Raw genomic sequence first — 23,012 nt, forward strand, 5'->3', positions numbered from 1 at the left:
GCAGTTCGCTTACCAAAGATGGGGGTTGAGGATGCCATCACCCACCTGCTCCATCGTTCCTATGCTCACCTGAATAAACCGGGAAGCACTGTAAAAGTCATGTTTTTAACTTCTCCAGTCCTTTTAACACCATCCGGCCTGCACTGCTAGGGAGCAAACTGACGAAGATGCAGGTGGACGCTCCATTGGTGTCCTGGATCACCAACTACCTGACTGGACGACCACAGTATGTCAGGCTACAGAACTGTGCCTTGGACATAGTGAGCAACACAGGGGCCCCACAGCGGACAGTCCTCTCTCCCTTCCTGTTCACCATCTACACCTCGGACTTCAGATATAACTCCGCCTCCTGCCACTTGCAGATGTTTTCAGATGACTCTGCAATCATGGGCTGCATCAATGAGGGGAGGGAAGCTGAATACAGAAGTGTAGTCAACAACCTTTTGAGGTGGTGTGGGCTGAATCACCTGCAGCTCAACACCGACAAGACGAAGGAGTTAGTGTTGGACTTTAGGAGGAGAGGATGTGGATGTGCAGTTTACCAGGGAGTACAAATAAGAGTGTACCTGGGCAGTAAACTGGACTGGTCCAGGAATGCTGAGGCCCTGTACAAGAAGGGACAGAGCCGGCGTACTTTTCCAGAAGGCTCCGCTCCTTCAATGTCTGCAGTATGATGCTGCAGATGTTCCACCAATCGGTGGTAGCCAGTGCCATCTTCTTTGCTGTCGTGCGCTGGGGCAACTGGGCAAAGGTCCATCACTGACCTTGTCCTCCTTCACGTCTGTACTTATCATCCTTTGAACTGGGGTTCGAGGTTCAGTCTAAATGGTTAACAAATCATTCCCTGAAAGGGCAAGTTGCCCTACTCCTGATTGTCCTTGTCCCCAAGGGAGAATGATTGTAGTTTAAATGAAGGGAACCGGATAAATGCTTGGAGGGGACTGACTTGCAGTGCTACAGGGAGAGGATATACGTAACTAGTTGAGTGCCATTTCAAAGAGCTGATAGAGGCATGACGGCCGAATATCCTCATTCAGGAGACTTGATTCCATCCTGTCTCCCTCTAGGCTGTTATGTTCTGGTTAATGCCCAAGCTCATTGCCCTCCCACTGATCAGGGAATCTTTAGGATTGTACACAGGGAGGCATTCCTCCAGCACTGTATGGGTTTCAGGATGACTCTCCTTCCCAGAAACTGCAACCACAAAGATTAGCCCCAAGTGGGAGTCGAACCGATTGGCTATGTTCCTGTCCTTTCTTGGCAAATGAAAACAGATACTCATCATTTCCATTTCAATTTAATTGTCAATAATATGAGTGAGCCCTTGGCAATGTTCAGTACCCATAGTAACCAAAACTATTTGTTACCTATAGCAACCAGCACCCTTCAATACCCATAGTCTCCACTGCCAGTCATTGCACATTGCAAGCAGAGGCATTCTGTACCCTAAGCTATGTACCCTTCACAAGTCATAGCATCCAATGCCACTCAATACTTATAGCAACCTATCTTCTTCACTGCCCATAGAAACCAGTTCTCTTCATTGACCCTAGCAACCATTTTCATTCAGTACCCATAGCAACCGGTGCCATTCAGTACCAATGGAATCACTATCATTTACTACCCATAGCAACCAGTGCCATTCAGTACCCACAGCAACCAATGCCATTTAGTACCTATTGCAACCAATGTGATTTAGTACCTTTTGCAACCATTTTAATTCAGTACCCATAGCAACCAATACCATTAGGTTCCCACAGCAACCAATGTCATTTAGTACCTATAGCAACCAATGTGATTTAGTACCCCTTGCACCAATTATAATTCTGTACCCATAGTAATAAATGCCATTTAGTGCCCATAGCAACCAATGTCATTTAGTACCTCTTGCAACCATTTTAATTCCATACCCATAGCAACCAATGCCATTAAATACCCATAGCAACCAATGCCATTAAATACCCACGGCAATCAATGCCATTTAGTACTCATTGCAACCATTTTAATTCAATACTCATAGTAACCAATGCCATTCAACATGCATTGCAACTAGTCCCCTTCACTGCCCATAGCAAACAGTACTACAGCAATCAATCTCTGCCACTGGCCATAGCAATCAGTGCCATCAAATACCCATGGCAACCAGATCAATACATTATCCATAGCGATCAGTACCATTCCTTACTGAGCTACGACTGCCTGCTGTTACACATAAAAACTACAGTCATTTATCACCCAGAGCAATTAGTCCCTTGTTGCCCACACCATCCAGTCCATGGCGCGCAGATTTGAAAAGCCAACATTTCCTGCCACCATTTTGGAGAACCATGTGAATTCTTCACCTTTGTTAATGGTTAGAAAAATATTGATGATAGCTGTGGGGGAGAAAACATGATTGAGTGACTGGCAAAAATCAATCAATCGAGTAAGAAAAAAGTTTGTACACCTTGTGACTAGACAAGAGCAGACATGAAATGCTCATGCTTCACAACAATGTCAAGTGTGGAGTGAGATGGTTAACACTAATGGATTTGTTGTACGGGAATCCAGAAGAATATCCTTAGCTATAGTCACAGTGAGCCCAGGTGAGGGGCAAGTTGAGTAGGTCTTTATGCCTAGGATGGCAATTCTACTTTCAGCAACCTTGAGCAGAGCAGCTGATAGTGTGTACTCATCAAGCCTACTCTTGCTCACAGCAAGGAGTACTGTTGACAATTCTCAGTGTTTTCAGATCCCTTCTAAGATCCCTGAGGTCTTCCAGTGCTGGACCCTCACATATCCCTGAATATCAGCCCGAGTCCCTCCATAAACCCCTCCACCTCTCACTCCTCTTCCCATTTAAAATAACCCACCTTTCTGATAAACCATTTAACCACTGGCCCAGTCTCCCATCGGGTTTTCTCCAATATGTAGGAAGGAACTGCAGATGCTGGTTTACACTGAAGATACACACAAAATGCTGGAGAAACTCAGCGGGTCAAGTAGCATCTACGGAGAAAAGGGAATGGTGATGTTTCAAATCGAGAGTCTGAAGAAGGGTGTCGATCCGAAATGTCACCTATTACTTTTCTCCAGAGATGCTGCCTGACCCGCTGGGTATTCTCTAATATTCCATTGAAATACAGTGTGAAGTTTTAACTTTAGAAATGTAACTCTACATAGTTCCTCTGAAGCTATTGGGTCCATGTGCTGGATGTCAAAGCAATCTCACCCCATTTTCCCACTTCATTCTGTCACCTATTCTCACTCACAAGTATAATATCTCTCGCCAGATTCTACCACTTACCTACACATCAGAGGCAATTTACAACCTAACACCCAGCACATCTTTGCAATGTGGGAGGGAACCTGAGCTCCTGGTGGAAAACTACCGGGTCACAGGGAAAACATCCAAACACCTTTTAGACCCCACTGGAGGACAGGGTCGATCCCGGGTCTCTGGAGCTCCGATGCTGCCGCTCAACATACTGTATCTTTGACTTTTAATTTGACAATAATTTACTTCAAGAGAACAATACCCTGAAGGTTACATTCATAGTGTAAAATAATATCAGCAGTCAGTCTTGAGGTGTTGAGGAGAGTTGGCAGGTTGAGTTTATTTCTGCAGGAAGGGGAAACTTGGGCAATTATTTTCCCAGGAAAAATAATAAATTCGAATGGAACTGAGACAGGTGGATGCCCTTCAGGAGATCACGGAAGGACTTACTAAAAGCTGGAATGTTTAAGTGGCTGAATTATCTTTATGTTAAAAAAAAAAGCTACAGGGGCTACTCAGCAGGTTATGCAGCATTTGTGGAGGTAAATGGACGGACGACATTTCAGTTCAGGAACCTTTTTAATCCCGACCCGAAATGTTGTCTGTCCGATTCCCTCCATAGATGCTGCCTGATCCGCTGAGCACTTTCAGCAGTTTGTTGTTTGTTCATGTGCATTTCTGTGTGTGTATATGCATTTGTTTGTATACATGTGCATATGTATCTGTGAACATGTGTGTGTGAGTATGTGCAATTATGTGTATGGGTGTGAGTATGTGTGAAGGTATGTGTGAATATGTTTGCGTGGCAAGATTGGAGCTCTGAAGCTGAGAAATGCAGTGAATCACACAGCCCCAGTCACACCACGTGAAGAAAATGATGAGTCTGTCTCACAGTGAGAGGAAAGCTAATTATAGCAGCACATGTGGGCAGGCAAAATATCATGACCTAATATTTCACGTATGTCAACTGAAAGCCCAATGACTTCACGACTGCGTACATGATTTAACTGCTCGCCCCCAGTCAAAACCCTGCACCCAGACAATCAACAATGCCTGCTGGCCCGTCACTGCAGCCTCTGGAGAGGGCACACAATCTGCCACATCAGCTGAGAGAGATCCATAGGCAGCAATGTGCAGACTTCAGAGAGTTGAAACTGAGAGGACAAAGGAGAGCTCTCGTTAACCCCTCCGATACAGGAACACACTGTGAAAAGGCGAGAAAGCAAGTCATACCCAGTGTGGCATTAACACCTGACACACTACAGATTGTGACACTAAGTACTGACACACTGCACATTGTGACACTGAGCCCTGACCATGTCACACCCTTCAATGGGACAGAGACTCCAGACCATGGACACATCCCCAACTGTGACACTGACCCCTCACACACCACATGCTGACCCCTCACACGCCCCACACTATGACACTCACACCTCTCCCACCCCATACTGTGACACTGACTGACCCCTGATGTACCCCACACTCCTACCCCGTCCCCTCACACACTCTTCACTGCAACACCGAACCCAATTCCATCACGTTTTCCCATGTGACACTGACCAATAACACATCCCCACCATGACACTGACCCCTAAACACACTCGCACTGGGACAGAGACCCCTGACACTGTCCAGAATGTGACACTGAGCCCTGACCCCGTCACACTCCAAACTGTGCCACTGACCTTTGACCCCATCACTGTGACATTGATCCCTGATAATTCCCTCACCCTGCCATTGACCCCTGATCCCCATCACAACCTTCAATGTAACCCTGTCTTGTTCCCGGTCTGCTCACCCAGGAGTTCTCAGCCCGAGCAGTTCCCATGGCTGAAGCAACACTGTCTGCTGAAGCAACACAGCAGGGTTAGAGTCACAGTGATACAGCATGGAAACAGGCCCTTCAACCCAACTTGCCCACACCGGCCAACATGTTCCACCAGAAACAAGGAACTATAGATGCTGGTTTACACAAAAGGACATAAAGTGCTGGAGTAACTCAGCGGGTCAGGCAGCATCACTGGAGAACATGGATAAGTGACGTTTTGGATCTGAGTTTGGAGAAGGGTCCCAACCTGAAAGGTCATCTATTTGTGTTCTCCAGAGATGCGAGTTGACACGCTGAGTTACTCCAGCACTTTGTGTCTTATTTTGTAAACCAGCATCTGAGGTTCATAGAGTCATAGATTGATACAGTGTGGAAAAAGGCCCTTCAGCCCAACTCGCTCACACTGGCCAACAATGTCCCAGCTACCCTAGTCCCACCTGCCCGTGTTTGGCCCATATCCCTCCAAACCTGTCCTATCCATGTACCTGTCTCATTGTTTCTTAAACACTGGGATGGTTCCTGCCTCAACTACCCCCTCTGGCAGCTTGTTCCATACCACCACCCTTTGTGTGAAAAAATTAGGCCTCAGATTCCTATTTAATCTTTTCCCCTTCACCTTAAACCTACGTCCTTGATTCACCTACTGGGCAAGAGACTCTGTGCATCTACCTAATCTATTCCTCTCATGATTTTATACACCTTTATAAGATCACCCCTTATCCTCCTGTGGTCCCAGCCTACTCTACTCAGGTTATTGAACCCTGTCTTGTCCACTTGGGAACATTTCTCTTCATCAAGAGGTGTAAACATCAGAGGATGAGGCATTTTTTTCTATAATGGTGCTGGGGCATAGGAGACATGAGGGAATTTTGTTCGGCATTTTTCAGGAGCTGGTTGCAATAGGGCCTCAATTCACACTAAAGCTGTAGTTTGTGAGAGAAACATTGAATCTGAGAAGATGGTGCACAATTTAATAAAAAGCTTACAAGTTGTAAATGTTTTCACATCCAAGACATTAGTTGCCTTGGGAAGGCTTACCCTCCATCGAAGATTTTAATCCTTGTGGGCTCAATCATTTTGGTTCCATGGTCTTTAGTGACACATGTATCCATCTTCTCCCTCTCCTTTTCCATGCTTCCTGTTGTTTTTCTTCCAGTTCTGTCACTCTCTTGCTGGGAAGATTCGTACCATTTAATCTGCGGAAGACAGATGGTACTTTGTTATTTTTTTCTCTCTCGGCTGAGTTCAGATTTTAACCCTTCCCGGGTCGATGGGGCCCCCCTTCCTCTATGATTAGTCATGATCAGAGTGAGGGATGAATTCTGCAGAGCCAGAGAACCTCTCAATGCAAGAGGCCAATCTGCCCTTTCTGCCTGTGCTTGCCCTATCATCGAACTCACCATTAATGTTCCTACCACCCTCCATCACCTTGTTTCAGCCCCGGTAAACATACTAGAATTGAATTATCCAATTCCCTTATATTCAATATTCTTTTGTGAATCTGCTTTCACTGGTCTTTCAGGCAATATAATAAGACTTTGACGATTCCCTAAGTTAAAATTGTCCTCATCTCACTGTCACTTATCCCCACGATATGAGAGTAGGTCGTCAATTCTGACGAGGCTACATTTGGGATATTATGTGTAGTTCTGGTTGCCCCAATGCAGGAAGGATGCCGAGGCTTTGGAGAGGGTACAGAAGAGATTTACCAGAATGTTGCCCAGAGGGAACTAGCTGTGAGGAGAGGTTGGAAAAATTTGAATTGTTTTCTGATGTGTTGAACGCTGAGGGGAGACTTGATAGAATTATGGGACATAAATGGGGTGGACAGTGAAAACCTTTCTCCCTGGGTGGAATTATCAAAGACTAGAGGGCACAGCTTTAAGGTCAAAGGGGGAAAATATAAAGGAGATGTGCAGAGCAAATTTTTTTCCACAGAGAGTGGTGGGTGCCCAAAAAGCAGTCAAAGGAGCTGATGGAAACAGATATGATAGTGGCATTTGAGAGCAGGGTTTTGCAAGGAACGGAGGAATATGGATTGCGTGCAGAGTAGATTAGTTTAACTTGGCATCATGTTCAGCACAGACATTGTTGGCTCAAGGGCCTGTTCCTGCACTGTTCTATGTATTAATGTAGTTTGCTCCTGATCTCTGATGCAGTCTGTGTGGAGTTTGCACATGCTACTTATGTTCCCTCAGGTGCTCATGTTTCCTCCCATATCCCAAAGACTTTTAGGTTGATAGATTAATTGGCTACTTGAAATTACCCTTAATATATAGGTTAGTGGCAGGACAATAAGGTTGCTGAGAGGGGGGAAATTGGGATGAGCGGGACAGTGAGCTCACAGCTCTCCCAGAACAGGGCACATGCATGACTCCAACCCCTCTGTGCTTGTGAAAGAACGGTGCTTGCCGTTTACCTGGGCTAACCGTTGTTTCCAGCCGCTGGATGCCACAAGTTTGCCGGCGCTGGGCCAGCCCACAGCAGATGTGATGTAGATCTCTCGGCACGTCTTCTGCCTGGACCTTAGAAGGGCCAAGGCCACCTTGGTGGGAGTGCCGGGCGGGTTGGGGTTGTAGGAGCTGACACACCAGGCGGCGTAGATGGAGGAGGTGGGGGCTGTCTGTCGGGCAGGGCTGGGCTTGGTGTAGTTGAGGAAGCACCAGCTCACTGTCACGTTGCTGCGGAGGCTGGGGAACTGCAGGAACTGCTCGAGCTCGGTGGCGTCGGCCAACAGGAGGGTCCCACCCACCGGTGGCCCGGCACCAGAGGGCACCTGGACCACCATGCTGATGGGGAAGCGGTGAGCAGGGGGGTCGGGGGAAGGGTCGGAGGGAAGCGGGCTCTCCCCGCCCCCGCTCTCCACGTCGCTGCACTGCTCGTCGGGGTAGGAGTGTCTGTGGTGGCGGGGCCAGTGGTGGTCCTGAGGGGAGGGGGATGGGGAGGCACGGTTGTCCCTCAGCTCGGTGGTGCAGCGCTGCCGCACCAGTTGAGGCTTGGCCGGCTTGGTTGACTCCCGGAGGCTCAACTTCTCCATCATCTGCCCGCAGATCTTCTCCTCCTTCACCCGCTTCTGCCTCTGGCTCTCCAGCACCAGCTCCAGGCTGCTGGCCGGCGACAGCACCCGCTTACTGCCGCCAACCGCCGGGGGGGAGGAGGAGGAGGAGGAGGAGGTGGAGGAGGGACCCTCGGACAGGCCGTGGGCAGGCGGGGGCGCCGCCTCAGCCCGGCCCGGCGGCAATGGAAGCTTCCAGGGCGGCAGAAGCAACGAGCCGCGCTGGGCCGCCAGCATCCGGGACAGCTCCCGCCCCACCCCAGCACCACCTCTGGCCGGGAGGACCAAGGGCAAGGAGCCGGAGGCCCGGCATGAAGAGGTGGCGTGGGACACGCTGGTGTAGGTCACGCTGCCGTAGCTGGGGACGTGCGCCTGGATCCTGACCGGCACCAACACCGAGGTAGGGCCTTGGGCCTTGGCGAGGGCGATGGCGGGGGCGGGAGTTCCCTGGCGGCTGGGGGAGTGCTGAGGGGAGGAGGCCCGGGGAGACGAGGCACGTTGCTGCTGGCTCTCCGGGAGGGAGCGCAGCCTTCCTTCGTCCGGCCAGCCCTCGTGATCCGCCGGCAAGGCCCGCCAGGGGCCGTAGGGGATCAGAGACGGCGGCTCGGGCCCAGCAGCCGGACACGGGAGCTTGGGCGGCCCCGGGATGAGCGGGAGGGGGAGGGCCGGGGAGACCTCGATGCCGGGTGACGGGGAGCGGAGCCACGGGGGCGCCGGCAGCGGGTAGGCCTGGTTGAGCGGAGTGGATTCCCCGGGCTCCGGGCATGGGGGCTCGGCATGGGGGCTCTCCGAGTACTGGCTGAGGGTGGCCTGGCGAACCAAGAAGCACTTTCTCCTCTCAGTGGCCACGGGCGAGGATGCTCGCAGCGGCAGTCCCAACAAGCCGGGTCCGGCCGACAGGCTCCCGTAGTCGAAGGACTTGCTGCGGGCCTCCGCCATCTCCACGCAGGGTTGGCACGGCGTCTGCTCCGAGGCCGAGCGCCTCATCTCCTTCTGCTGCGGCCCGCTGGCGCCGTAGGGCACGGTCAGGTACTCTGCCGGGGGGGGCCGGCCCAAATCCGGAGCCTTCGGCCCCTCGTCCCGGTCCAAGGAGAGGGACAGGCTGGAGCTGTGCGACCAGTTGCTCTCTTGGCTGGGGCTGCGGCTCAAGGTGCCCGACTCGAAGCTCGACTCCCCGGACGAGTACTCCAGGTCGGCCAGGCGCAGCCGCTTCTTCTTGGGCGGCAGTTTCTCTGCGGGGAGCTGCGACAGGGTCTCACTCCTCTGCGGCCATTGAAACTCCTCCGTCACCTTCTCCGGCTCCTTCGCCGGAGGCTCCTGCTCCTTCTCGGGCTTGTCCGGCTCTTCGGTCACACGGATCTCCGGCACTTGGATGTTGCGCTGTCGCACCAGCTTGGGCTGAGGGGAGGTGGCCAGGCCCGAGGGGGCCGACTCGGCCTGGGGGTCGGTGAGGGATGGGTCGGCGGGCGTCACCTCCATCGACTCGGTGCGCTCGAAGGAGCTGGGCCTACTCAGGGAGTTGGTGTGCTGGATCACCGAGATCTCGTTGCCGCCGGGCCTGCGGGCGGCCTGAGGCGAGGCGGGCCAGGGCTCGGAGACGCCCGCTCCTCCCTCCTCCTCCTCCCCCCCTCTCCGCTCCTCGGCGACCTTCGTAGGCCTGGCCCCCGGTTCCTGGTCCAAGGACTCGGCTTTGGAGTCGCACAGCGAGACGGGCGAGGTGCTGGAGCCACTGTAAGGACTCCCATAGTCTCCCGCCAGATCGTCCTCGTCCCCCACGCTCTTCTCTTTCCTCCTCTTGCGGAAGGGCAGGTTCTCTGGGGCGGGCTTGTGGTGCGTGGCCTGGGGGGGAGCCCCGTACTCTACGCCGCTCTCTCGGTGGGCTGCCGAGCCCGTCGCCCTGGGCCCGTGGGCGGGCGTGCAGTAGAACTTGCGGTGGGCCTCGAAGTTGTCCCAGATCTGGTACTTGACGCCGCAGGCCTCGCACTCGAAGGCGGTGCCTTGGCCCCTCTGCCCTCCCTCGATGGGCTCCCCTTCCTCCACCCTGGGGACCCTCGGGAGGCCGTGGCCCGCGTCGGGTTCGTCTGCCAGCGAGTGGGCGTCGGGGCCGTGGAGCAGCTCGATGGCCGTCTGCCTCTTCAGCAGGCAGCGCTGCTGGGGCAAGGTGGCGGAGCCGGAGTGGAAGACGTCGTCGGGGCAGGCCATCCGCTCGTCGAAGGAGTGGCTGCCCCGCAGCACCTGCGGCACGCCCAGCCCGCTGCCCGGGGTGATGGGCATGGAGTTGCTCCGGATCAGCGGGGAGCTGTCGGCCGCTTCGGTGGGAAGGCCCAGCAGCTCCTGGTCAACCAGGCGGTAGACCTCGGCCTTGATGTCGGGGTACAGCGGCATCTCCGCGCTGTCCTCCCCGGGCAGGAAGAATCGCCGAGCTTTCGCCTGGCCCGGCTCCATCAGCGCCTCGCTGTGCGCCATCACCTGTATGATGTGCTCCTCCAGCAGCCTCTCGATGTCCGGCTTGGTGGCAGAACGGGGCAGCGCCTCGGCCTTCTCCTTCAGCTCTGCCAGCTGCGCCTCCTGGGCGGCCACCAGGGTCCGCGGCGCCCGCCGGGCGAACTTCCCGAAGATGATTTCGGCGTAGGACTTGGCGTTGGTGTTGGGAGGGCTGGCCTGCTGCTCGGCACTCTCCGAGCGGGAGAAGTAGCCCGAGTCTGTGCTGCCCTTGCTGTGTGGGCTGAGTAGGTTGAGGGACTGCTCGCTGTCCTGCCCCCTCTTCTCACTCAGCCTCAGCGCCAGCTTCTGCTTGATGGCGCCGTAACTCTGGGCCAGGCCGGGGCTCCGGCATGGTTCAGCTTTGATGAAGACCGGGGCTTCGGTCTGCGAGGACGCCACCCCTACCGAGGCCCTGGGAACGATGAGGATGGGCACCTTCATGTGGGTGTGAGACGGCTCCTCTCCCGGGCCGTCCAACGAGCCCCCGGAGGACAGTGGGGGATAGGCTTCACCTTCTCCTTCCCTGCCCGCCTCCGTCTCCCCCCGAGGCGATGGCCTTCCTCCCAGCCGCACCTCCTCGTCCGTGTCCGTGCTCTCGTCCCCCTCGGAGGGCAGCTCTGGGGCGGCGCTGCCCACCCACCCTCCCTCGCCCCCCTGCTCCGCCGCAGGGGGCACAAGGCCGGCCTTGATGGCGTGGGCGTGCGACTTGCGGTGCTTGTACAGGTTGCTCTTGGTCTTGAAGGAGAAGCCGCAGGGGATGCAGGGGTAAGGCCGCTCGCCCGTGTGCGAGCGGATGTGCTTCTTCAGCACGCTGGGCTTGGCACAGGCCCGGCCGCAGTAGTGGCAGATGTGCCGGCCCGGCTTCCTGGCCTTGCGCTCCTTCACCAGCGCCTCCTCCCTCGGGCCCAGCGGGTAGTGCCTGAAGCCCGGCGCCTTCTTACCAGCGGGCTGCTGCTGCTGGTGGTGTTGTTGGGGCAGCCGGGCGTGGTAGGATTCAGGGGCCCTGGCGCTCTCCGACTGCCAGGACCTGCCCTCGGGAACGTAGGACGGGGTGGTCCCAGACCGGCTGGGGAAGGCTGGGAACGGGGGCTGGGGATAGCGGTAGGGGCCGGGGAGAAGGTGCGGGTGGTGGGCAGGAGGAGGAGGGGGTGGGGGAGCCACGGTGGGTGCGGCCCGGTAGTAAGGTTGCACGGCCTCCATGGTCCGCCCGGGGGCCGGCTGGTCGGCGAAGGCGTTGGGCTGCCCTCGTGGAAGGGGCGCCCACTCTCTGCTCCCCGGCACTGAGCCGCCGGCCTCCTGTGCAGTCCGGCTTGAGGTCAGCGTACTGCGCTTTGTTTCCATCGTGGTAAGGGTGACTGCGAGTGCCAGATCGCCGGTAGTCTGCGGTGACACGAAGCCCGGCCTAAGGCAGCCCTCCCTCTGCCATCTGCTGGCCCAGGCACTCGTTCTAGTTGGGTCTCTGCTGCCAGGGAACCGTGCCGAGCATCAAACTGCTCTTGGATCACGACGCCCCTCTACCTCGCAAAGTTCACTGTGTGGCCGAAAAGTCAAGGCGGTCGAGGGCAAGCTATTTCTCTGACTGTCGCTGCAGTGAGTCTGGGGAATGATTGTCACTCTCCGCTGTTCCGTCCTTCCCATTATAGAATTGCATTTCTTCATTCGGAGCAGGTCGGTGCCAGCCCTGCCTCTTCTTTCCTCCGATCCCGCAACATCATCGCGCCATGGAATGCAAGATGATCCGGTAAATGGTAGTACAGTCTCCTCTGCCCACACTAGTCCGGGTAATGAGTACCACGTTCTACTTCAAGTCTTCCTTCAGATTTCTCGAGAGTTTTATTATTTAAATTGCTTCCTGCAAAGATGAACAAACACAAGGTGTAAACAAGGAATGTGTAGGAAAGAACTGCAGATGCTGGTTTAAATCGAAGATAAACACAAAATGCTGGAGTAACTCAGCGGGACAGGCAGCATCCCTGGAGAGAAGGAATCGTTTCGGGTGGAGACCCTTCTTCAGACCCGAAAGGTCACCCATTCCTTCTCTCCAGACTTGCTGCCTGTCTCGCTGAGTTACTCCAGCATTTTGTGTAAAGAAGGAATACAGGTCTGCATGTGCACACAAATGCACAACAACAAATTTGCAAAAATTGACACTTTTCATTAACCCATCATTAAGCTAATTTTTTTGCAATGGAACAATGTTGGGTTACACTCAATGCCCATATTCCCAAGGGGATGGTGGAGTGCAGTGTGCAACTGGAAACGACATAGATTCCTAAACTAGATTCCCATAATATAACTAAAATAGATTTCTATTAGGAATAGATTCCTAGAATTCCTATTCCAATCCCATTCCTAGCACACTTGACTCAAGACAATTCATAAAATGAGGAAGGATGGCACCATCCAACAAACTACTCAGCTGGCAGGCATCTCCTCAGCCCACAGTGCTTCATGTGTGGTCAAAGACAATCTAGAGTTGACCGCAGTTGCATATCGAAGTTGGCTCATTAATCCAAGGGACTCACTCTTTCATCTTGGGCTCAATTTACACCACACTGCCCCAGGAAAACAACCAGCGTAATCAAGGATCACTCCATCTCTTTCCCCCCCTCATTCTCAAAGGCCAATTTCTTTTTTCCCCTCTCCCATTGGGCAGAAGATACAAACGTTTGAAAGCACATAACACCAGATTCAACAATAGCTTCTTCCTTACTATTGAAGTGACTTCTCACAAGCTGACCCCAATCTTCTAATCTACCTTGTTGCGGCTCCTGCACCCCTTTATCTGCAGTCTTGCTGTAGTTGTAAGACAACATACTGCACTTTGTTTATTTTCCCTTTACACTACATTTGCTACTTGTGCATGGTGTGATTGGACACGAGTATGAAATGCCTTGATAGTAAGCAAACAAAGTATTTCACTCTCTCTCGATGCTTGGGACAATAATAAATCAATACCAAGGCTATCAATTTCATGTTGACAGCCATTAGCTGAACTGATATCCATTTTGCAGGTCTCCTATCCACGCCTTCCTTCCGTAGCAGGTGCAATTTTCTACTCCAAAATTGCGTATCCTGAGCTATACTCTGCAACCTGTGCAGTGGTGCAGTTGGTTCGGTCTACCCACTCGCACCAGAGATGCTGCCTGACCCGCTGAGTTCCTCCAGCACTTTATGTTTTGCTCAAGATTCCAGCAGTTTAGTTTAGAGACACAGCGTGGAAACAGGCCCTTCTGCCCACCAAGTCCACGCCGATCAGCGATCACCCATACACTAGTTCTATCCTACACACTGGGACAATTTACAGAAGCTAATTAACCTACAAATCTGCATGTCTTTGGAATGTGGGAGGAAACCGGAGCACTCGGAGAAACCCCATGCAGTCACAGGGAGAACGTACAGACAGTACCCGTGGTCGGGATCAAACCCGCGTCTCTGGCACTGTAAGGCAGCAACTGTGCCATGGTGCCTCCCCAATCTGCAGTCCCTTGAGTTAATATTCTGGTAAACCTTTTTTCTTCTGGTTCCACTGTATTTATGTGGTGGAAATTTTCAATTGAATTTCTAATATTTAGGCAATATCAGTGGACGTCTGCCTTGCAAATGATTGGCAGCAAATCGCCACCTTGTTTGCAAGAGTTGAGAAGGATAGCAGTTGCATGATGTATAAATGTTTCACTATGATGATGGAAAACAGCTGAGCGAGCTTTGGGCATGTGTTGCATCCTAGGGTTTGGAAAATGTAGATTTTTAAACCGTATCAAATCACAATTCCCACAGAGAATGAAAAGGATATTGTTCCCTATTAACATTCCAAATCTCACAAGATCAAAATTCACAAGAAAATATTTTGCAATCCATTACCTATTTACACTTCAAGTTTCGGGTAAAGTAATCCCAACAATCCTTTGTCGAGGCACCAGTTATCTGTAAAGGATTAAATAGAGTCGATAAGAGAATGCTTTGCAATTGTTGTCAGCTTCAAATGAATTAATACATTTAGACACATGAACATCAACATTCTTGATGAATAATAACTATTGGAAATATAATAAAAAATGGAAAATGCTGGACACACACAGCAGGTTAGGCAGCATCTGTGGAGAGAGAAACTGAGTTAACAGAGAAACTGAGGATCTGACAGATCCTTTGTCAGAACTGGAAAGGAGAAAAAACAAGTTTGAGAAAGTGGGGGTGATGTGGATGAAGAGAACAAAAGGAATATCTCTGATATGGTGAGACCAAATGAGTTACCATGGCAGGTAGAACAAAATGAAGCTTATTTGTGTTATGTTTTTCTAATTGCAAGGCTGGAGAACACGGCCCTGCCAATGAAGGGAAAAAAAACAGAGTCAAAATCAAAGAGAAATGATTTACAGCAACAATGGTCAGTTCTGATATAGACAGAGAGAGGGAATGAGTTCCCTAAAGTTGGAGAATTCAATATTGGTACCTGCAGGCTGCAATGTGCAGACGATGAGATATTGGCCCTTGATATTTTGTTGTGATTCATTGTATCAGTGCAGGAAGCTACAGGCAGAAAGGCCGAGTGGGAGTGCGATGGAAGATAAAACTGGTGCTTTGATTCCAATAGAAATAACAAACTGCCCCCTCCGGGGTCCAGCCAGCCTATAACAGCACACCCTGATTTTGACAAAGCGGTTGACATTGATTGTCTATCCCAATTTTCCTGCCGTAAAAGGCTATGGGTCAAGTGCTAGAATAGATGGGAACAAGATAGTCAGCATGGACATTGTGGGCTGAAGGGTTTGTTTCAGTACTATTAGTTTACAAGGTCAGATTTGTAGCAGAGATCTTGATGATTGTAGTGGTGGAGGAGCATATAACTAGGAAGAAAGATAAACTTGCATTTATATAATTAATCACCTACTACCCTTGATATTCGGTGGCTGTGCCATTGCCGAACATCAACACCCTGGGGACAACACTATTCAGCCAAAACTTCTCAGGACCAGCCTCACAAATACTGTGGCTAAGGAGCAGGTCAGAGACCGTGTATCCTGCAGTGATTGTCTCAGCATTCAAAATCCTTCCTGCCATCTACAAGGCACAAGGTAGAAGAGTAATGGGACAGTTTCCACTTGCCGGGATGAGTGAATCTCCAATGGCTGCCCATAAGCTCAGCCCAATCCAGCCCCTCTGAGTGACACCCAAACATTCACTCCCTCCACCACCAGCACACTGTGGCTGCATTTGTGCCCCATCCACAAAACACACTGCTGTTTCTTACTCAAGCTACTGCGACTGCACCTCCCAAATTTGCAACTACCACCAAGAAAGGCAAGAGTCAAAGGCGTAGGAAACACCACGAGCTGCAAGTTCCCCTCCAAGTTAACACCATCCCGGAATTGTTGGAATTACATTTGCTGCGCCTTTATCATCACTTGGCCCAAGTATTGAAACTCTCTCCCCAACAGCAGCAAAAGAACTGAACCCATTCAAGAAGGCAAATCATCCCCATCTTCTTAGAGATGGGTTTTAAATGCAGGCTTTGCCATTGCTACCCACACCTTGATGAATACATTTTAGCGATCATTGCTCAGGTGTACAGTACATACTAAAGAACTTTACAGCCAATTAACTATTTTTAAATGTCACTTCCCTAATAATCAAATTCAAAGTCTCTCTTTCTCTCTCCTAGGGACAGTAAATTCCATCTAATCTTATCTGATTTATGACTTGTTTCTACTTGGCCATCTCTTCTGTTCATTACAATTTCAAGCATTCATTTGTTCAGACATTTCTACCTTTGTTCACCTTTCGTTATCATTAAATGAACTGCAGAAAACGGCGTGAGAGAACCGCCCAAGATAGACCTCACCTCCTGCAATCTCAGGTCAGAATTCTGCCCTTTCTGCTTAACCCATTACTCCACCTTACCTCTCCCAGTTCATTCGCTCCTGCCTTCTCCATAAACATTACTTACTAAATGCAATTTATATCGGTCCCTATCTCTGAATCTCTGCATCTAGCCAGAAATATAAATCAATCTCCACCTTTATTTCTCTTGCTTTACTAAATATTCTTCTCCATAACTCAAGTACAACAGCATTTGAGGGGCTGAATGGTCAAACGCTGCTCCTGACTTGTAGAGCTGTACTTTGTCCGATTAAACACTGGCTTTAAAACTTTGACAAATCCAATTAAAGTCTAACTGGAATGATCCTCAATCTCTCACGGAAGGTCTTCGACTCTGTCTCTCTTTCCACGCACTTGTTGAATACTTCCAGTGCTTTTGCTTTATGGCCCTCTGACTCCCTTCACTCTGCTATGTTAATCCAGCGTTGGCAGTTTGTTGTTGAGGAGATTCAGTGTGTGCAGCGTTTTATCTCTCTGAGCAAGTGAAGGAAAATCACCTGACGTTGAATGGAACATTCAAGGCATTCCACAAGAAAGGAAGTTCTTAACAGGCGTTCATTGAAAATTGAGGAACTGTGCAACAAGGAAATCATTTAGCTCAGGTCAAAGTTAAAGAAGAAACCCTTCAGGGCAACAGCTTAACATGCTTAAACGCTGTGTTCACTCGTCAACACAAGACGTCAAATTATTTCCAGTTAAAAAGAAAGTGGAAACTTGCATCAGTAAAGGAGTTTGCACTGTCATGAGACACCCTCAAGTCCTAGAAAGCCAATGTAAATCTGTGTCATGGTCATGCATACACCAGAGATGTGGTAGTTTTTATTTTGCACAGCAAGCTCCCACAAAGAGTAATGTGATAATGTATTACGATTGTTGAGAATCGAAAAAAACATCAGCGAGTTTGCCCTTGCACATAAATTGATGTGTGAATTAGAAGCATCTCAGCCCCTCAAACTTGCGTTGCCATTTTATAAGATCATCATTGTTCTGATTGTAACCCAAGCTTCACATTTCCACCGACCTCCTGGTAAGCTCACACCCAACTGCTTATCAAGAATTGATCGAAATCTAACCCTCACTCACTGGTGGGAGAGTCTAGGACCAGAGGGCATAGCCTTAGAATAAAAGTACATACCTTTCGAAAGGAGACAACGTGGAATTTCTTTAGTGGGAGGGTGGTGAATCTATGGAAATCATTGCCAAAGAAGGTTGTGGACATCAAGTCAATGTACATTTTTAAGGCAGAGATTGATAGATTCTTGGTTAGTATGGGTGTCAGGAGTAATGGGGAGAAGGCAGGAGAATAGGGTTTCAGAGGGAAAGATAGATCAGCCATGATTGAATGGCGGACTAGACAATGGGCTGAATGGCCTAATTCTGCTCCTATAACTTATGAACTCCCATGCTCATCGTACCCTCAACACTCCCTAACCGACCTGGCCCTTCCCAACCATCTACAGACCCCCTAACCTCATGACCCCTTTTCCGCAGGGGTGAACCTAACTCCCTTTGCAAAGTCTTTCCCAATTACAGACCCCACAGTACTATCTTAATGATTAGTGGAGACACCCTAATGTCCTGGCCAAGTACATATTCCTCAACTAACATCACAACAGTAAACATTTTAATCTGCATCCTGTTGTTGTTCGAGGGAGTTTCCTGCGGTCAAATTGGCTGCCTCCTGTACCACAACAGCGACTACAAATCAAAAGTACTGCGTTGGCAAAAAAAGCAATTTGGATTGTGTGAAAAATGAAATATAAATACAAGTCTCTCACTGAAATGCAAATCAATTATTAATATTTACTGAATTATTAAATGGCAGAATTGTAATATGAGAAATTCAAGAATTGCATTTGTTTGATACAGTCTTTGAATACTGTCATGACATGATAATGTCTTTAAGCACCCTTAGATTACCGTGCACAAATTTAGTCACCTCATTTAAGAAAGGCTTTTCTGGCCATGGAGACACTTTGGAGAAAGTTTACTAGATAAAGGACACACTTAGCGTGAAAGCACAGTCTTTTCCCTAGCAGGCATAGGTTTTAAGTGAGGCGACAGATTTAATAGCAACCTGACGGGGCAACTTTTTCACACAGAGGATGTTACACATATAGAACAAGCCACCAAAGGAACTGATTGAGGCAGGTAGAATAACAGCATTTAAAAGACGTACAGGAAACAAATGCAGATGCTGGTTTAAATCGGAGGTAGACAAAATGCTGGAGTAACTCAGCGGGTCAGGCAGCAGCTCTGGAGAGAAGGAATGGGTGAGGTTTTGGGTCTGAAGAAGGGTCACGACCCGAAATGTCACCCATTCCTTCTCTCCAGAGATGCTGCCTGTCCCGCTGAGTTACTCCAGCATTTTATGTCTACCAGCATTTCAAAGACATTTGAATACGTACAAGAATAGGAAACAATGAAAGGAATAAGGGCCAAAAGTGGGCATTTGTCGACTAGGTCGGGCACGCACGAGTTGGGCCGAAGGGCCTGCTTCCATGTTGTATGTCACTATTGATTCCAGAATGAGACTTTTGTCTTATGAGGAGACACAAGATGAAGAATGAAAACTGATCTTGCTCACACCTGTCAAGAGGTGTGTCAGGATGGACATCAGGGTGGTACATTGACACAGCTGGTAGAGCTTCTACCTTGTGGCACCAGGGACCCAGATTCAATCCTAATCTCTGCCACATTCTCCTTGTGACCACGTGGGCTTCTTCCAGGTGCTCCAGATTCCTCACATAATACAGCCGTTAATTGGCTGTTATAAATTGTTCCTCAAGTGAAAGTGATTGGTACACGTATTGATGAGCACGTGAGGAGTGAAACAAAGTGAGATTAGTGTAGAATAGGTCAAAGGAGTGATTTTGTGGGTAGTGCAAAACTTAATGAGCTATTTATGTGCTGCACCTCTATGGGAAAATCTAGAACAGGATCTAGTGCACACTTCACACACAATGATGCATTAATTAATCATAGTTCTGTTACCCATTCATTTCACAATTTTATATTCTCCCTGAAAACAGCTGCCCCTTTCTCAGTGCAGCAGTTTCCGTGTTCTTCCATCAAAATTCCAGAGGGGATCACATCTACCTTGAGGCACTCAAATAAACTAATTTTCTATGTGATCATAAACTTCATCATAATATCTGACCACAAACTCCCCTCGACTGGTCAGCTGGTTCAGGGTTTTTTTTGTATTAAACTGATTACTCGATTTAATTGACTGTAAAACTGTTTAGGCATTCTTGCTCTAATCTATTAGAGTCAGAGAGTCTTATAACGTGGAAACAGGCCCTTCCGCCCAACTTGCTCACACCGGCCAACATGTCCCATTTACACTAGTCCCACCTGCCTGTGTTTGGCTCCAAATCTGTCCTATCCATGTACCTGCCTAAATGTTTGTTAAACATTGCGATAGCACTTGACTCAACCATCTCCTCCAGCAGCTTATTCCATACACCCACCATCCATTGTTACTGTTCAGATTCCTGTTAAAACTTTTCCCCCATCTTAAACCTGTGTCCTCTGGGCTTCTCGATTTCCCTACTCTGGAAAGAGACTCTGTGCGTTTACCCGATCTATTCCTCTCATGATTTTGTACGTCTCCATAAGATTGGCTGCTTTCCTTCCCAGATCTCAGAACCCCTTCAGTTCTGAACTTAAGCACATCTTTGAATTCACTATCCCCACCACTGACGACCGTTTCTTCAGATGACAAAGTCTTCAACTCTGGAATTCACCTCCTTATACTTCTCTCTCCTTTGTTCTGATGTTGCTTAAATAATGTTCACCCTTCCTACCACCACCCGAAGTTGCCAGATATTCTCAGATATGTCTTTCTTGGATTTAGTGGAAACAGGTAAAAAATCGAAAGGGAGAGGGTCTGGGCAAAATTCTGCGGGGACTTTATCTTGGGGCTGCTATAGACCAGCTAATCAGCGAAGGAGAACAAACTTTATCCGACGTTGCTCCCTGAGAAATGGGGAAGGGGGAGACTAGTCTGCCCATTCTCCGTCTTTTTTAATTTATGGTTAATATCTCTGTTCATATATGGTTATTCATAGAGCCAAATGGTTAAAAAGGAAGCCAATCAATCGATTAATCCCAGTGGGCTAACCAACCTGATTCTTCTTTCCCACAGCCGTACAAATATTTTACCTTTATATTTCTTTCACCTTCTATCTTAAAAGTTTCTGTTGAATCTACTTCTGCAGGCAGCTCGTCTCTCTCTTCAGCTGACTACGTTCCATCATTAGCGTAGCACGTAGAACATGGCACTGTGGTTAAGTTACAAGACTTGTTAACCAGAGGCCTGGACTAACAACCAGTGTTCAATTCTCAGTGGGGCAGCTGCGGGAATTTAGATTCAATAAATTACTTGGATCATTAAAAGTTATTTCTGTGGTAACGAGGATTCCGAAACTACTATTTCACTGATAGCCACCACTTAACAGGAGAGCTGTTGATCATGCTGGAGAGAAAGTAGAGGAGATTTTTGAAGTTGTGGCGAAGGCTGAAAAGCTGTAGCCACGAGAAAATATTGGGTAAAATGAAATTGTTTCTTTGGAACAGTGGAGATGAAGAGGAGATGTAAATGAAGTGCATAAAATAGTGAGAGGGACTTCAAGGGTAAATAGAGCCTATTTCTGCTTGCTAAGGAACCAGGCACCAGGGAGGGATTGATTTAAAGCAACCTTAACATTAGAAAGGAGAAGAGGAAACAGTTCTTGGAGAACGGTGTCCACCAGGTGTACAGATTATGCCTGAAGGAGGGATTAGACTGAGTGGCTCTTTTTAACCGCAAACAGCCAAGTTGCCTCCAGTATTGTAAATGTTTAATCATCCTGCGACTCAATGATTCCAGATCCCAACATCTTAATGTACTGCAAACACATTTTCTCATCTCTCCCCATCAGTGATTGAACTTTCATCCTCAAAAATCATAAGTTAGTCCGAATTCAAAGCAAACTTTACTTTGGGCATCTTTGCTAGATCTCCCCTTAGCCTCTGCTCTAAGGAGAACAGTCCCCCATTTCTGAACACAGTTGATTTCCCATTCCTGGTATAAGGAATGAGGCCCAGTGCAAATTGGAGGAACAGCACCTCATATTTCGCTTGGGCAGCTTATACCCCAGCAGTATGAATATTGACTTCTCTAACTTCAAGTAGCCCTTCCTTTCCCTCTCTCTCCATCCTTCCCCCTTCTCCGACCAGTCTGTCTATCCCCATTTAATTTTTTTCTCCGTTTACTTCGTTGTCATCTTCTTCCAGTGAACTATGAATTATTCTACATTTCCCTTGAGCTTCATCTCTTTTGATGTCTCATTTTTACACCTTACCCTTCCTTATCTATGTCTCTCCTCTGACTATCAGTCTGAAGAAGGGTCTCGACCCGAAACGTCACCCATTCCTTCTATCCTGTTCCACTGTGTTACTCCAGCATTTTGTGTCTATCTTGATATTATTTAGTCAGTCTCACAACTGCTCCAGAGACTTTATATCCTTTGCAAAGTTATAGATTTATGGAGCATGGAAGTAAGCCATTCAGCCCACTCAGACTGTGCTAATTACCAAGCACCCATTCCCCTAACTCTGAGTCTGAAGGGTATCGATCCGAAACATCACCAATTCCTTTTCTCCAGAGATGCTGTCTGACCCGCTGAGTTACTCCAGCTTTTTGTGTCTATCACCCATTTACATCAATCCATATTAACTCCAAAGACACAAGACAGTTTTGAAGCTGAAATCTTGAGCAAACAACTTCAGTCTGAGGAAGGGTCCTGACCCGATACATCGTCTGTCCATTTCCCTCCACAGATGCTGCCTGACCCGCTGAATTATTCCAGCAGTTTGTTTGGTGCTATATATTGATCCCATTTTAATTTCCCCACATTCCCAGATTCTACCACTCATCTACTCATTAACGGTAATTTACAGCAGCCAAATTAATCTATCAACCAGCATGTCTTCAGGACGTGGTTGGTAACTTGAGCATCTGGGGGAAAGCTACAGTCACCCAGTGAGTGTGTAAACCCCACACAGACAGCACCAAGTCATGATCAAACCAGCACTGTGAAGCAGCAGCTCTACCAGCTGTGCCTCCCAAAATGGCATTCTAGCTGGGACTAACAAGAGAGTTACAATCTTTCTGGTTATAACCCCTTGGGCCCTGTTAATGTTAATGTCACTAGTCATAACTCGCTATGCACAACGGACACCTCTGATTAACATCATTGCTAACCCAGTACAATGCCGTAAGAGTGTTTGATTTATTGCAAATTTAGTTTACATCCTGTTAATGACTGACAATTATTTCTAATTCCACTAATGTTTCCTGCTGTGTTGCATCTGTGCATTACTTCATTCACAGAGCATCGCACAAGTGTGAAATTTTCTACTGAGGCCTGAAGATAAAATTAAAAGATAGCACCTCAGAGCGAAATCTAGGTTAATGTTGTTTGTAGCCCAGTTCTGCTTAAATAAAAAAAGCATTCAAA

At 48.9% G+C, this 23,012-nt stretch overlaps 1 protein-coding gene across 2 annotated transcripts in view; it reads right to left on the minus strand.

Annotated features, from left to right (window-relative positions):
- Positions 1 to 23,012, minus strand: part of hivep2a (HIVEP zinc finger 2a) — a 223,968-nt gene that overhangs the window by 15,215 nt on the left and 185,741 nt on the right. For both annotated transcript variants that reach the window (XM_078405464.1, XM_078405465.1), the window contains exons 2-4: positions 14,491 to 14,553; positions 7,507 to 12,478; positions 6,126 to 6,283 (exon numbers count right to left, since the gene is read on the minus strand). In XM_078405464.1, coding sequence (XP_078261590.1) covers positions 6,126 to 6,283; positions 7,507 to 11,967 — 4,619 coding nt within the window. In that variant the 5' untranslated portion in view covers positions 11,968 to 12,478; positions 14,491 to 14,553. The remainder of the gene's footprint in view (positions 1 to 6,125; positions 6,284 to 7,506; positions 12,479 to 14,490; positions 14,554 to 23,012) is intronic.

Source organism: Rhinoraja longicauda, chromosome 9 (assembly GCF_053455715.1).
Source record: "Rhinoraja longicauda isolate Sanriku21f chromosome 9, sRhiLon1.1, whole genome shotgun sequence".
NCBI classification, from domain to species: Eukaryota; Metazoa; Chordata; class Chondrichthyes; order Rajiformes; family Arhynchobatidae; genus Rhinoraja; species Rhinoraja longicauda.